The sequence below is a fragment of the Dipodomys merriami genome, unplaced genomic scaffold (assembly GCF_024711535.1).
Source record: "Dipodomys merriami isolate MVZ:Mamm:240054 unplaced genomic scaffold, mDipMer1.0.p SCAF_718, whole genome shotgun sequence".
NCBI lineage: Eukaryota > Metazoa > Chordata > Mammalia > Rodentia > Heteromyidae > Dipodomys > Dipodomys merriami.
The window spans coordinates 107211-123143 of record NW_027206311.1 but is presented as its reverse complement, the minus strand read 5'-3'; the positions used below and the strand labels follow the sequence as shown (position 1 = coordinate 123143).

Below are 15933 nucleotides of genomic sequence, written 5' to 3'. Positions count from 1 at the left end.
CAAGAAGAATTGTACTCATTACCTGATTCATGTAATTGTAATCCCTCTGTATATCAACTCTACAACAACAATAAAATTTTTTTTAATTAAAAAAAAAGTTCATGGTCAGCACCCAAGCCCAGTTTCAGGACCAGCACAAAACAACAACAAATAAAGAAATAAAGAGCAAATCATTGCAGACTTTAAGGAAGGCAAAGAAATCCACAAAGAGCAGTAGCACTGGTCACATTATCTCAGTGTTGCATTGATCTGTGTTCCTTTTGAAGTTCATAATTATACATGATTATTTGATTAATACCTGTCCTCTGCTAAACTCCTTAAGAACAGAATCCTGGTTATCAATGGATTGTATCTTCCATGTCTGATATAGAGTAGACACTCAGTAAATAAGTATTTGTTTAATGGATGAAAAAGAGAATGGAACTGACCAGTCTCTCTTCCCCCACCCGCCTCCCCGGTCATGGGGCCTGAACTCTGTGCCTGGTCACTGCCCCTCAGCTCTTCAGCTCAAGGCTAGCACTCTACCACTTGAGCCACAGTGCCACTTCCAGCTTTTTCTGATTATGCAGTGCTGAGGAATCGAGTCCAGGGCCTCATGCATGCAAGGCAAGCACTCTACCACCGAGCCACCTTGTCAGCCCTTGACCAGTCTTAATATTGCTTTTTGGAAGAAATATCTCCAATTAAAGGAGTCTACTTGCATGCCTAGCATGCATGAAGCCCTGGGTGATTCCTCAGTACCACATAAACAAAAAAAGCTGGAAGTGGCGCTGTGGCTCAAATGGTAGAGTGCTAGCCTTGAGCTGAAGAGCTGAGGGACAGCGTGCAGGCCCAGAGTTCAGGCCCCACGACCAGACTCTTCCCACCCCCCCAAAAAAAAAAGAAAAGAAAAATAATTATCCTTCTATTGTTCTGATATTAAAACATTAAATCTCAAAGTTGAGAGCTGATGACTCAACCCTGTAATCCTAGCTACTTAAGAGGCTAAAATCTGTGGATCTCTGTTCAAAGCCAGCCCAGGCAGAAAAGTCTTATGAGACTCTTATCTCCAATTAATGACCAAAAGCCAGAATTGGAGCTGTGCCTCAAGTAGTAGAACACCAGTCTTGAGTGAAAAAAGCTAAGAGAGTACCCAGGTCCTAAATACCATCTCTCTCTCTGTGTCTCTCTCTGTCTCTGTCTGTCTGTCTGTCTGTCTGTCTGTCTGTCTGTCTGTCTGTCTGTCTGTCTCTCTCTCTCTCTCTCACACACACACACACACACACACACACACACACACACACACACACCCCTTATGACACAAGTTATCCACCAAGTAAGTCTCTAGGACAAGAGCCTATTTTTTTGGAGGTACCTGATTATTGAACCTAGGGCCTTGTGTATATTAAGCACATGCTCTACCAATGAGAAATACGTCCAGCCCCAATCTGCTTTTTTTGTTGTTCTGGTCCTGGGGCTTAAACTCAGGGCCTGAGCATTGTCCCTGACATTTTTTGCTTAAGGCTAGTGCTCTACCTCTTATTTTATTTTATTTTTTTAAGAGTCTCAGAACTTTCTGGCCAAGGATAGCTTTGAACTGTGATCTTCAGATTCCAGCCTCTTCAGTAATAGTATGACAGTTGTAAACCACCAGCACTCCACTCCTAATCTGCTTTTTTTTTTTTTTTTTTTTTTTTGCCAGTCATGGGGCCTGAACTCTGGGCCTGGGTGCTGCTGTCCCTTAGCTCTTCAGCTCAAGGCTAGCACTCTACCACTTGAGCACAGCACCACTTCTGGCTTTTTTTCTGCTTATGTGATGCTGAGGAATTGAACCCAGGGCCTCATGCATGCAAGGCAAGCATTCTACCACTGAGCTACCTTCCTAGCCCCTAATCTGCTTTTTAAAACATATTCCCCAGATGATTCTCAATCCAGTAGCCTTGGGACTACACTTGTCATATCCTAGAACATCCTTTGGGTGCCTGTGTGTTACATTCATTCACCATAGTCCAGCTTCCAAGAGAATCAGGCTGACATCACTGTGCCTATTTAATGTGAATCAGTCTTTATTTTGCACTTGTGTGGTGCATTAACAAATTCAACATACAAGATAGCATTACATATTGTAGGTTAGCGTTACAGCATTATGCAATTTAACACGATTCATGTTAGCTTTTTCAGTTTTTTTTCTTTTTTCTTTTTAATTTGACACATTTTATTTTTGAGTTTCATTTTTACAAGAGAAGACACAAGGTAAAGAAAGACGACCACTTTGGAGAGGGATCGTAGTGAGGGCAATGTCACTGTCATGGCCATAGTAGAAACCTTCCAAGAAAAAGGACTTGCATATTCCCTCTCCTGAGCAAGCCACCACTGTCCCACAAACTAGTTCTATCTGTTTGGATGCCCAGAGCACTGTCTGTACACATGTACATCTTGGCTGTGCTCCATGAGAAGAACTGAAAGAAGGAATAACTCATGCAGGGACTCTTGTTATTACAAAAAGATCTTGTTGTCCCAAAAGAATCAAGATACCCACCGAGAAGGACAATCTCTTGGAAAACCAGAAGTGACCATTCCCTGACCTATTCCTGACCACGAGTTCCTTGTGCAAAAGCTAGGATGTGATTCTCTTGTCTTTCAACCGACTCTCAGGAAGAGGCATTCCGTCTCTATCCTTATCAAGTTAGCTCTGGAAAGAACCAATGCAAAAGCCAAAGTCAGCTAAGAAACTTTGGGACAGCAAGTCCAGGGCACAACGGACCAGGCCTGAGGTAGGAGGGAGGAATCCTGTGTTGTCCACCTCTTTGCCCTTTTCTGGCAAAGACACTGAGGCAGCTCCTAGCCCACATGACTCTCAATTCCTCCCCTGTCACCTCACCATGGACTGCTCCATAGACCCAAAGAATACAAGGAATAAAGCTACAAGGAGACTGGGAAGAGAGGAGTAGGGTGAGGCTGTTTTCCCAGACTTAGGGCAGGAGGAGCTACAGAGGCACACACAGCAGGGCAAAGACCAGACTCCACCTGTTGCTTTGCATTGTTTCTGGGAAGGAAACAAAAGCGGGTTGCTCAGCGATTTCTGATCTTTAGACATTAAGGCGATGAAGAGGAACCATTTAGAATTTCTTTTTTTTTTTCTAATGGGGCTTCAGAATGCTCCTGCCAGGTTTACATTAAACTATTTCAAAAATGCACTTTTAGAAAACAAAAATTATTCTCCTCTACGTATGATACAGTATTTACATTCCATGGGTTATAGGACAGAGACTAGTGGTGTGATCCCAACTAATGGTGCAATAGTGAGTCGAACTACGGGGCAGAAAGGATGGCTGGGACAAGAACAGAGAGTTGGCTTTGCTTGCCCATAACTGCTCTGCATTGTCAAGAATCTGAATTAAAACAAAATCAAATGAAAAGAGTGTGAGTAGGGGAGCAGAGTGGATTTAAATCCACAAGAGCTAAGGGAACAATACCAAAGGCAATGTCACCAGACTCTCTAGGGAGACTTAGCTTTTCCACACTCTTCTCAGAAGTGATGATCTTGTGTGAAAATGAACATTTCAATCTCAGCTAATCTTGCAGGCCCTGAATCAAGCTTCTGTTTATCTGAGTTCCTCTTCAGGCTGTCAAAACTATGTACCTATAATTGATGAAACTTACTATCTGAAAGGTCTCAACACTGAAGACATGTCTGCACTGAGAGTAAGGAGACCTGGATCTCTTTGTTTTATTTTTTATTTGTTTTAAAATGGTGCTGTGAAAAGCATCAGAGGCCAGGCATTGGTGGCTCATGCCTATAAACCTAGCTATTCAGAGGCTGAGATCTAAGGGTCGCAGTTCAATGCCAGCCTGGGCAGAAAAGTCCGTGAGACTCTTATCTCCAACTAACCACCAGAAAACTGGAAGTGGCACTGTGACTCAAAGTGGTAGACTGCTAGCCTTGCACAGAAAAAGTTCAGGGACAATGCCCAGGCCCAGAATTCAAGTCCCATGACTGACAAAAAAAAAAAAAAAGCATCAGAGTACAGATACTACTCAGTCGTATTGTTATTTATTTTTGGTGCCAGTACTGGGGCTTGAACTCAGAGCATGGGCAGTATCCTTTAGCTTTTTCTGCTCAAGGCTGACACTCTACCACTTGAGCCACAGTCCATTTCTAGCTTTTTAGTGATTAATTGGAGATACGTGTGTCAGAGACTTTCCTGCTTGGGATAGCTTTGAACTTGCTCCTCAGATCTCAGGCCTCCTGAATAGCTAGGATTACAGGCATGAATCACTGACATCTGGCTTTTTTTTTTTTAAGAGCCATCATTGAAAATTTAAAGGAGAAAGACTCATTTCTAAGGGCCTTATGAAGCAAAATCAACTTCATTAAATCTAAGTCATTGGAGAAGACATGAAAGCTTCTTTCCATGGCCAGCATTTCTGGAAGAATAATTGTCAATCAAAATTTTGAAATCTCTGAGGATTTCCAACCCATCAATCAGGAAATGGTTGTCACTACTGGAGAAAGCTGCAAAGGGGATATAGACATTACCTTTCTCCTTTCCTTGTCCTCTTACCTGAAAACAGCGCCGAAAATCCGCTAATGTGTTTCTTGCTAGTATCCTCTACCTGAACACAAAATCTCTAAAGAGAGATACCCATCTAGTTTTGTAAATCCAAGTTCTACCTGATAAATTTGACCTGTTCTATGTGCTTCACTAGGGTGATCAGAGAGTCACAGACTTCCCTTTACCCCTTTATAGCAAGAGACTAACAGAAAAGATACCCCACTCCTTAATGATTTTCCCCCTGCTGAAACCCTGCCTTATCTTTCCCACCTTTCTTTCTTGGCTTAAGACCAATCTCTAGACTTTGAGTTCAACCAAAGAGCAGAGATATAAGATTTATAAAATAAATGCACACAGGAGAAAAGATGAGAATGATGAAAATATGAAGTTTTACAAGAGCAAAGTTTTCTTCTGTAGAGATGGGGGGACTGGGGTGGGAGTCACTCTTCAGAGAAAGCCCAATTGAAAATAAAAGAGGGCAATTTCAGGTAATCAGCAAATACAATTCGGCACAAAACACAATTTTCATGGATTAAAATCTGCAACTTGATATTGGCAGTTAGGCTAATTTCTTTAGTTTGTATTAGACATGCAAGTATAAGGTTACATTGTTATATATAGACTTATGGGGATCTCTCCCTCTCTTTTCCCCCCATTTTTAAAAAACAAAAGAAGTTCTAGTGCCTTGCAAAGGAGAGAAAAAAAATATCATTGCTAGGAATTGATCTGTGGCTGTGGTCATGTGGGATGTTCTTTGTGGGGTTTGTTACGAAATTTTCTTGTACAACTAAAATGAGGTTTTGAGTCCACTTCTCTGTCATTCTCCCCCCGCCACGCCCCTCCCCAGCCTGGCTGTGGGTTAGCAGCGAGAAGAACAGGATTAGTACTCGCTCAGACTGTGCCACTTGGCTATGGGCTTGCGGGGACTCTCACAGACCTCTCTCCAGTGTTCAGCACCACTGGTTGTGACACTGTGTGCCCCCAGGATCAGCCTCCCTACCACCTCATTCTTGGTAGTGCGATCGAAGTCGATGACAAGGAACTCAATGCTGATGTCAGGCAGGAGGTCAGTGGGGATGTCATAGATGAAAGACTCGTTGAAGACTGGGTTCAAAGTGCACTTCTTGACATGGGTTTTCTTCTTAGCGATGCGCTTTCTGCCGTAGTAGACGTTCACCTTGACATAAGGATCTGGGGCCCCCAGAGAGATAAGAGAAAAAGAGAGAGAGGCCTATGACCCAGTCCTCCTATATATCATGAGAGTTTCATGGTGGAACTTTGTTTCAGAGGGGACTCTGTTGCTCATAGCTTTGGTGACCACCCCCATATGGCCCTCAGTGATTAAAAAATAAATGTACACAGACTATAAGTGAACCTGATTGCCTGGACAAGGGGTAAAGGGAACTAAGCAAGAATAGAACAGAAGTAGGGTGTCCGTGGCTCACACCTGTTATGCTAACTCCTCAGGAGGCTGAGATCTGAGGATTGTCATTCAAAGCTGGCCCAGGCAGATGTGGTAGAGTGCTAGTGCTGAGCACAAAAGTTCAGGGACAGTGTCCAGACCCTGAGTTCAAGCTATAGGACTGATACCAAAGAAAGAGAGGGCTAGGAAGGTGGCTCAGTGGTAGAACACTTGCCTTGCATGCTTGAGGCCCTGGGTTCGATTCCCCAGCACCACATAAACAAAAAGAAAAAAGCTGGAAGTAGCGCTGTGGCTCAAGTGGTAAAGTGCTAGCCTTGAGCTGAATTGCTGAAGGACAGTGCCCAGGCCCAGAGTTCAGGCCCCACGACGGGACCCAAAATAAAATAAAACAAAATAAAATAAAATACACAGCCAGCTGGGCACCGGTGGCTTACTCCTGTAATCCTAGCTACTCAGGAGGCTGAGATCTGAGGATCAAGGTTCAAAGCCAGCATGGGCAGGAAAGTCTGTGAGACTCTTATCTCCAATTAACCACCAAAAAACCAGAAGTGACGCTGTGGCTCAAGTGGTAGAGCACTACCCTTGAGCTGAAGAGCTCAGGGACAGCGCCCAGGCCCAGAGTTCAAGCCCCATGACTGACAAAAAAACAAAAACAAAACAAAACAAGGGGCTGGGAAGGTGGCCCAGTGGTAGAGTGCTTGCCTTGCATGCATGAGGCCCTGGGTTCGATTCCTCAGCACCACATAAGCAGAAAAAGCTGGAAGTGGGGCTGACGCTCAAGTGGTAGAGTGCTAGCCTTGAGCTGAAGAGCTGAGGGACAGTGCCCAGGCCCAGAGTTCAGGCCCCATGACCGACCAAACAAAACCAAACCAAACAAAAAACAGTCATAAAAGCCTCATTTGCTTACCCAAAGCACCTCCCCTCTAAGGAAATCCACTGGGCCTGCTCAACCAGAGGAATAGAGAAAGGAGAAAGAGGCCAGGGATCCTGAAATGTGGAGCCATTCTTGGGCCACAGTCAAGGAGTCAGGGTGGTTCAAACAGGAATAGGTCGAAGTAAATAGCTGCTACCTGAGAGACCGGTGATATCCATCTTCGGCAAATGTCTGGCTTTGAGGACCACCACTGTCATTCTCTGTGCCACAGGCTGATATGACAGAGACACCTGGAGCTCCCCTCTGCTAATGCACTTCTGTAAGGAAGAAGCAGCAGGTGAGAATCCCGGCAGAGGGCGCAGAAAAAGGCACAGATGTGAGCAGTGGGCAGAGAGTGTGGTGTGGGAAGAGAGTATGGAGATGGGCAAGCACAGGGATGAGTAGTATATAGGAAAGAAGTCCAAACTCTCCAATGGCTCTCTTTGACAGGGAAGAGGAAAGGAAACATGATCTTACTCCTCATATCAAATAAAATCATTGACATGGAGAGGCAACACGAACTCTGAATCCAGAAGGGCTTGGACTTAAATCATGCCTATTTTACTTTCTCTTCCCTTTCTTTCTCTTTTCTTCCCTTCCCTTCCTTTCTCTCCACTCCACTCCCCTTTCCTCCCCTTCCTTCTTTTTTGGTCAGTACTAGGGGTTGAACTCAGGGCCATATATTCATATCAGCTTTTCCATTCATGGCTGGCACTCTACTACTGGAGTTATACTTTCAGTGTAGCATTTTTCTGGTCAATTCAAGAACCTTATGGACTTTGTTTTTACTTGTCTAGCTACAAACTGTGATTCTCAGATCTCAGCTTCCTGAGTAGCTAGGATTATAGGCATGAGCTCCTTGTACCTAGCCTGACCGTCTTTCTTTCCTTCTTGGCCTCCTTCCTCTTTTTTTTTTTTTTGCCAGTCCTGGGCTTGAACTCAGGGCCTGGATGCTGTCCCCTGAGCCCATTTGTGCTCAAGGCTAGCGCTCTTCCACTTAAGCCACAGCACCACTTCTGGCCTTTTCTGTTTATATGGAATTAAGAAATCAAATCCAGGGCTTCATGCATGCTAGGCAAGCACTACCACTAAGCCACATTCCCAACCCCTGAGCTCTTTTTCACTCAAGGCTCTACCACTTTGAACCACAACTCTACTTTCATTTTTCTGGTGGTTAATTGGAGATGAGTCTCAAGAACTTTCCTGCCTAGGCTGATTTTGAACTGCAGTAATCAGATATCAGTCTCCTGAGTAGCTAGGAGTACAGGCATGAGCTATAAGTACCCAGCTGACTATTACTTCCTCTTTTTTTTTTTTTTTTTTGTTGTTGGTTGTGGGGCTTTAACTCTGGGCCTGAGTGCTGTTCTTCAGCTCTTCAGCTCATGGCTAGTGCTCTACCACTTGAGCCACAGCACCACTTCTGGTTTTCTGGTGGTTTATTGGAGATAAGAGTCACAGACTTTCCTGCCCAGGCTGGCTTTGAACCTTGATCCTCAGATCTTAGCCTCCCAAGTAGCTAGGATTACAGGGATGAGCCAGCTTGACTGTTACTTCTTATCAATAATTGAACAAGTTGTTCAGCATCTCTGTACTTCAGTTTCCTTATCTGTAAAATGGAAATTGGTAAAAAACAGTATCTATCTCATAAGATGATTAGGAAGATGAAATAAGTTCAAATTTGGAAGCTACTGATGAACATGTAGTATTCTCTCACTTTGTTCTTGTGGTTAAAATTTTTTTATTTGAAAACTAGAGCTAGGCTAGGATGTGGCTGAGTGGTAGAGTGCTTACCTAACATGTATGAAGCCCTGGGTTCTGGACATGGGACAAAGCTTAAGAAATGTCTCAGGAGAGATGGTAAGGATTTTCTACACTTTGTTAGCCATTTGGATGTCAAATGTTAGGGAGGTGGAAGAAAAAGAAGACTATTTATTATATTTCTAGCTTAGAAAGTACAGAAGCCTGGGATAAGGAAAACAAAAATTGCTAAGGTTTGAGGACTTAAGGACATAGTTAATTTTGGGACTATATAATCCCTTTGTACCAAACTTTATGCTTTCTATTCCTTAAAGCTCCCAAAGAAATGTGATCTTTTGTACAAATTCTCCTTAAATGGAGTAAAACTAGACTGTACTTATCACTAGTCTATGTACGTCACAAAACCACAGGAATGACTTAGCATCCACCCACGAAGTGCCAGGCTCTGTGCTAGAGGCACAGAAAAAGGACAATGGGGAGCCTACCCCCAAGAAACTCCCACACTAGACCACAACCTGGTCAGGCACATATAGGGCAGAAAAGAATGGCAGCAGCAAATAGGTAGTTAGATCATTAATGGAAAACAAGAAGCAGATCTCATAGCTTATGCTATGATGATAGACCATAACTTGTCTCAAAGAATAAGTAGGGCTGGGAAGGTGGCTCAGTGGTAGAGCGCTTGCCTTGCATGCATGAGGCCCTCGGTTCAATTCCTCAGCACCACATAAGCAAAAAGAAAAAAGCCAGAAGTGGCGCTGTGGCTCAAGTGGTAGAGCGCTAGCCTTGAGCTGAAGAGCTGAGGGACAGCTCCCAGACCCAGAGTTCAGGCCCCACAACCGGCCCCCTCCCTCCAAAAAAGAATAAAAGTCATACTTCACATGATTTAAAGAAATTTCAGCTGGTCTGGGTGTTAGTGGCGTACACCTGTAATCTTAGCTATTCAGGAAGCTGAGATCTGAGGATCACAGTTCATAGCCAGAAAAATCTGTGAGACTCTTTTTTTTTTTTTTGTCAGTTGTGGGGCTTGAACTCTGGACGTGGGCGCTTTCCCTGCCCTTTTCAGCTCAAGGAGAGCGTTTTGCGGCTTGAGCCACAGCGCCACTTCCGGTTTTCTAGTGGTTTTATTGGAGATAAGAGTCTCACGGACTTTCCTGCCTGGGCTGGCTTTGAACCGTGATCCTCAGATCTCAGCCTCCTGAGTAGCTAGGATTACAGGCATGAGCCACCCAGCTGTCTGTGAGACTCTTATCTCCAAATAACTACAAAAAAGCCAGAAATGGAGCTGTGGCTCAATTGGTAGAACACTAGCCTTGAGCAAAAGAAGGTCAGGGACAGCATCCAGGTGCTAAGTTCAAGCACACACACACAAAAATTTATCTGGGTGTTGGTGGCTCATACTTCTAATCTTACTCAGGAGGCTGAGGCCTGAGGATCAAAGTTTGAAGCCTGGGTAGAAAAGTCCCCGACACTCTTATCTCCAATTAACCAGCAACAAGATAAAGGTGTGGCTCATGTGGCAGAGTGCTAGCCAAGGGAACATGTCTTGGCCCTGAATTCAAGCACCAGTAATGATAAAGTTTTTTTTTTTTTTTTTTTATGGGGGGGGGGATCCGGTTGTGGGGCCTGAACTCTGGGCCTGGGCGCTGTCCCTGAGCTCTTCAGCTCAAGGCTAGCACTCTACCACTTGAGCCACAGCGCCACTTCCAGCTTTTTTCTTTTTGCTTAATGTGGTGCTGAGGAATCGAACCCAGGGCTTCATGCATGCAAGGCAAGCACTCTACCATTGAGCCACCTTCCCTGCCCCTAATAAAGTTTCAAAGGATGTTTCCTTCTTTTTTTTTTTTTTTTGCCAGTCCTGGGGCTTGAACTCAGGGCCTTCCCACTGTCCTTGATCCTCTCTGTGCTCAAGGCTAGCGCTCGACCACTTGAGCCACAGCACCACTTCCGGCTTTTTCTGTTGATGTGGTACTGAAGAATCGAACCCAGGGCTCCTGCATGCTAGACAAGCACTCTACCACTAAGCCACATTGCCAGCCCCCAAAGCATGTTTTCCTTCTTATATGTAAGCAGTCTGGTCTTGTACTTGATCAACTCTGTTCAGAAACGGCTGACTTACTATAGCTTATATGATCATCTTTTATAAACATACTGGCCTTATGATAAGGACTGAAGGACTTTTCATGCTTGAGTTATAGAGAAAACACAAGAATGGGGCAGAGTTATCTATTATAATAAGATAATAAAATATTTATTTGATATACATTATGTTATTATTTATTTATTTTTGCCAGTCCTGGGACTTAAACTCAGGACCTGGACACTGTCCCTGAGCCAATGTGTGCTCAAGGCTAGCACTCTAACACTTGAGCCACAGCACTACTTCCGGCTTTTTCTGTTTATGTGGTAATCCAGGGCTTCATGCATGCTAGGCAAGCATTCTACCATGAAGCCACATTTCCTGCCCTATAATAAAATTTTTATAATCAAAAGCCTCCTGCTCCTTTCCTAGTTCTTTGGGAAAGCAGGGGGACTTCCAGTTACCCTTCCGATTGTTTTCTTCCCTAAAATCACTCCTCAGGCAACAGTTCTTCCTCTGATCTCCTCCTTCACCTTTGGCCATGTCACTTGGGCAGAGTATCCATCCCCATCCAGCTGCCCCTTTGTGATAATCCAGTCTGCATCCACACTGCCACCTGAATGCATTCCACCCAAGGCCAGAGTTTAATGTTGTCCCTCTCTCCCTCCCTTTCTCTTTCCACCCAGTTCCCATTCCAAGTAGTACGGTCAATGGCTCTTTCTTTTGAAAAGCTGCATTGAGGCCAGGGAGTGAGGAATCTGTTTCCCAGTCCCTGGGCCTGGTGAAACAAAGACCCTGTTGGAGGATAAGAAGACAAGGGGAGAAAAGACTTCAGCTATGCCTGGCAGAGCGTGTGCTTTCAGAGAGCACGTTTCTTCCTCAGTGGAACTGAGGACTAAACAGGGACCTAAAGGATGCATTGGGATAAATGAAAGACTAGGTGAGGATAAATCTGATTCCTTCCACTTAGTGGAGCAACCTCTTTTAGAGTGATTTTCTAGACACGGTCTACACTAGGTGGATATTTTGGTCCCTCAATAAGTAGGGAGAAGTCCTGAGAGCCACTTCTTCTCTAAATCACCATGAGGAAACAAAAGAAACAAAACCTTACCATTCAACTATTGCTCTCTCTTTTCTTCCCCAAATACACATCAGTAACAACTCTCTTTATGTTCCTAGAAAACTGGCATTCCTTTTTCTTTCTCTCTTTTCAGTTCCTGCAGAGAGACTGGATGACCTCTAAGGTCCCTGTAAATCTGAGATCCTAAGAATCCTCTCATTCCCATGACCATTGTCCCAGGCCATTAACATGACCTGAAGAAATTATAAGGCAATGTAACAACTCTATATTTTTTTACTTTGTCAGTCATTCCTTCTCCCCTGTTTTCTCTTTATTCCCTAGCTCTCGAAGTACCACCTCCTTTCTCTTCTGTGGGAGATTTATTATGGGAATGTTCATTTACTTAATTATCATAAAATATTAGAAAATAAAACTGTTATGTAAAAAAAAATTCTTCCAAACACTACCTCAGAGATGTTGGGCATAGTTTTTTTGTTTGTTTGTTTGTTTTTTTGGTCAGTCGTGGGGCCTGAACTCTGGGCCTGGGCGCTGTCCCTCAGCTCTTCAGCTCAAGGCGAGCGCTCTACCACTTGAGCCACAGCGCCACTTCCGGCTTTTTTATTTTTTTGTTTATGTGGTGCTGAGGAATCGAACCCAGGGCCTCTGGCATACAAGGCAAGTGCTCTACCACTAAGCCACCTTCCCAGCCCCAATGTTGGGCATAGTGGATATTGGCATTTCTTTTCCTTTCATAACAATCAAGAATTACTTGTTTTTTAAATAAATATCAGTGATAGCCAGCATTGGTGGCTCTGCCTGTAATCCTAGCTACTCAGAAGGCTGAGGTCTGATGATCGCAGTGCAAAGCCAGCCCGAGCAGAAAAGTCCATGAAACTCTTTTTTTTTGGGGGGGGGGTTTCCGGTTGTGGGGCCTGAACTCTGGGCCTGGGCGCTGTCCCTCAGCTCTTCAGCTCAAGGCTAGCGCTCTACCACTTGAGCCACAGCGCCACTTCCGTTTTTTTTTCTTTTTGCTTATGTGGTGCCGAGGAATCGAACCCAGGGCCTCATGCATGCAAGGCAAGCGCTCTACCACTGAGCCACCTTCCCAGCCCATGAAACTCTTATCTCCAATAAACCACCAGAAAACTGGAAGTGGTGCTTGGCTCAAAGTAGTAAAGCACTAGCCTTGACCACATTAGCTTTCTAGCCTAGGTCAGGCAGTGAAATGGACTAGTCAGAAATGATGAGCAGTTCTGGGTTTCCTCAAATGATTTACACTATAATAGTAGAAGACAAGAGATGAATTTTCCATGGGCTGGGAAGTTGGCTCAGTGGTAGAGTGCATGCCTTGCAAGCATAAGGCCCTGGGTTCGATTCCTCAGCACCACATAAACAGAAAAAGCCGGAAGTGGCGCTGTGGCTCCAGTGGTAGAGCGCTAGCCTTGAGCTGAAGAGCTAAGGGACAGCGCCCAGACCAAAGTTCAGGCCCCATGACCAGCAAAAAAAAAAAAAAAAAAAAGAGATGAATTTTCCATTAAAGGCCAGGAAATGTAGTAATAGACAGGAAATTTATGGAAATACAATTAATTTTATTTAATTATGGCACCTATGCCTCCATAGCTGGATTACAAGCTATGCATCACCATATCCCTGGTTGTTTGTTGTTGTTGTTATTTGCTTGCTTGTTTGTTTTAGTCGGTTCTGGGTCTTGAACTCCAGACCTGGGTGCTGTCCCTCAACTCTTTAGCTCAAGGCTAGAGCTCTACCACTTGAGCCACAGCCCCACTTCAGGTTTTCTGGTGGTTTATTGGAAATAAGAGTCTCGTGGAGTTTCCTGCCTGGGCTGGCTTTGAACCTTGATCCTGAGATCTCAGCCTCTTGAGTAGCTAGGATTATAGGCATGAGTCACAATTGTTCTTTGAGATAGGATCTTATTAAGTTTTTGTTTCCCTTGGGATGGCTCCAAATTGAATCCTACTATGTTAGCCTCCCAAATAGCAGGGATTGTAGGTAGAACCATTGCCCCTCATCCAGAAATGCAATTCTTGCCAGTTACCACTCTGGAATCTTTGGAGGAAGAGAATTTTGTTCCATGCTATAAGAGGATAAGTTACACAGCTCAGGAAAAATCTCTCTGTTCATGTCTCTGTCTCTGTCTCTGTCTCTGTCTCTCTCTTTCGTCAAACTAGGGCTTGAACTCAGGGATGAGTTACTAGGAAAAGGAATTACTAGGCATGATGCAGATGGAATTCAGTTCTACCCATAGGAACTAGAAGAAGAAAAAGGACTTAGCCTGGCTTGAAAGTTCTAGTGTGGGGATGCACAGGCACTGGCATCCTGTCTGGGGCCTCTCCTGGGGATGTGTTGCTCAGGATCCTAGCCATGGCTTATTCCCTGTGAAAGGAGTTAATAAAGTGGAAAGAAACTTGGCTCTCACCAAGAGCCCCTGGCAGTTTAGCAAATGCTATTGTCTGTGCTCTCTGCCCAGTGCCCTGGATTTGAAGTTGTTTTGTTTCCAGCCCAAATCAGACGTTTTCTTTGCCACTCTTCCCAGCTTCAGCTTGGCCCAGAGCCATCATTTACCTCCTTCCCACCCCAGGCTTGGAGTGCAAGTGTATGAGCTGTCTGGGAGAGTCTGGCTGGCTGGCGGCTTTATCAGGCTGAGATTATGGGAAGGATGTGTTGGGAAAGATTCCTCTGTGAGGAGAGATGGATGAAGGCAGGAATGGGGCACTGGAGCTGCTGTAGATGGGACACAGGAAAGACAGAGGGGATGGCAGAGCCATGAAGAAAGAGGGGGGTGAGAGGAAAAGGCAGAGAAGGTTCCAGTTACTTCTTCAGTTTCTGTCCATCCACTGACTCCAACCTCTGGATGCAAAACTGGCAGTGTTGAACTCTGGGATGTCTCATGTATGCTGGCATTGGACAAGCGCCTACTTCACCCTCTGACCCAATGCCTCTAATATTCTTCACAATTCTTAGACTTCCCTGGCCTTCATGAGGTGGATCTGAGTGTGCCAGGTGGCAGGAGCACTTTTTTGGGACATAACTGGGCTGATTGCAGTGGGACAGGTACAGAGAAGCATAAATGTACCCAGAGAATGTCCTCCCTGCCACTCCACCCTCAGCCTGGCACAGAATCCTTCTTTAGTGACAGGCCTTCCTGGCAGTCACTGCTCACTCTACTCTTCAGTTCCAGGAGCTTCTCTGCCAATTCTGATCCCTCAGTTCCTCTGAGTCTGGAGTGGTCTTGCAAGTGGAAACAGTGTTAAGAGAGAAGTATGTTATCAAAATGAACTCCAGGAAATAGAAACAAGTTTTTTTTTCTTTTTTGTTGTTGTTTTCTTTTTGTCTTGTTTATTCATGTATCTGTCTTTGAGGGGGGAAGGGGGACACAGAAATGAAGGGACTAAAGATGAACAAATGCAGTAGTGTTGTTCACTAGACACTCTGTTGAAAATGAACTATACAACTTGTGGGTGAAGACTGGAGGGAAAACCTGGGAGAGAACAAGGGAAGGGGTGATATTGTCCAAAAAGAAATATACTCTTTACCTGACTTATGTAACTGTAACCCTCTAGACATCCCCTTTTTTTGGGGGGGGGGTCCGGTCGTGGGCCTGAATTCTGGGCCTGGGCGCTGTCCCTCAGCTCTTCAGCTCAAGGCTAGCGCTCTACCACTTGAGCCACAGTGCCACTTCCGGCCTTTTTCCTTTTTGCTTATGTGGTGCTGGGGAATCGAACCCAGGGCCTCAGGCATGCAAGGCAAGCGCTCTACCACTGAGCCACCTTCCCAGCCCTAGATATCCACTTTTATAATTACAATAAAGAAAAACTCTGAAAAAAAAGGGGGACGTATGGCACCCTTGTTGCAGCAATGGCTGCTGTACATCTCAGTTGGGTGGGCTTTGGGAGAGGGCCAGTGGCCAGTGCTTCCTGGGTTAATCAAGACATACTGGAATGTTACAGGTTATCCAAGTTTTGTTGGAATATCTCCTTGATTGTTTTTTTTTTTTTTTTTTTTTTTTTTGGTTGGTCATTGGGCTTGAACTCAGGGTCTGGACTCTGTCCCTGCACTCTTCAGCTCAAGGCTAGCACTTTACCACTTGAGCCACAGTGCCACTTCTGGTTTTCTGGTGGTTTATTGGAGATAAGAGTCTCACAGACT

General features: G+C 44.7%; 1 protein-coding gene across 1 annotated transcript in view; it reads right to left on the bottom strand.

The window, feature by feature from the left end:
• Positions 1-2021: 2021 nt before the first annotated feature.
• Positions 2022-15933, bottom strand: part of LOC138818148 (synaptotagmin-11) — a 30374-nt gene continuing 16462 nt past the window's right edge. Inside the window, exons 3-4 of the mRNA XM_070009075.1 lie at positions 7026-7149; positions 2022-5726 (exon numbers count right to left, since the gene is read on the bottom strand). Of these exons, the coding sequence (XP_069865176.1) occupies positions 5416-5726; positions 7026-7149 (435 nt within the window). The 3' untranslated portion in view covers positions 2022-5415. The remainder of the gene's footprint in view (positions 5727-7025; positions 7150-15933) is intronic.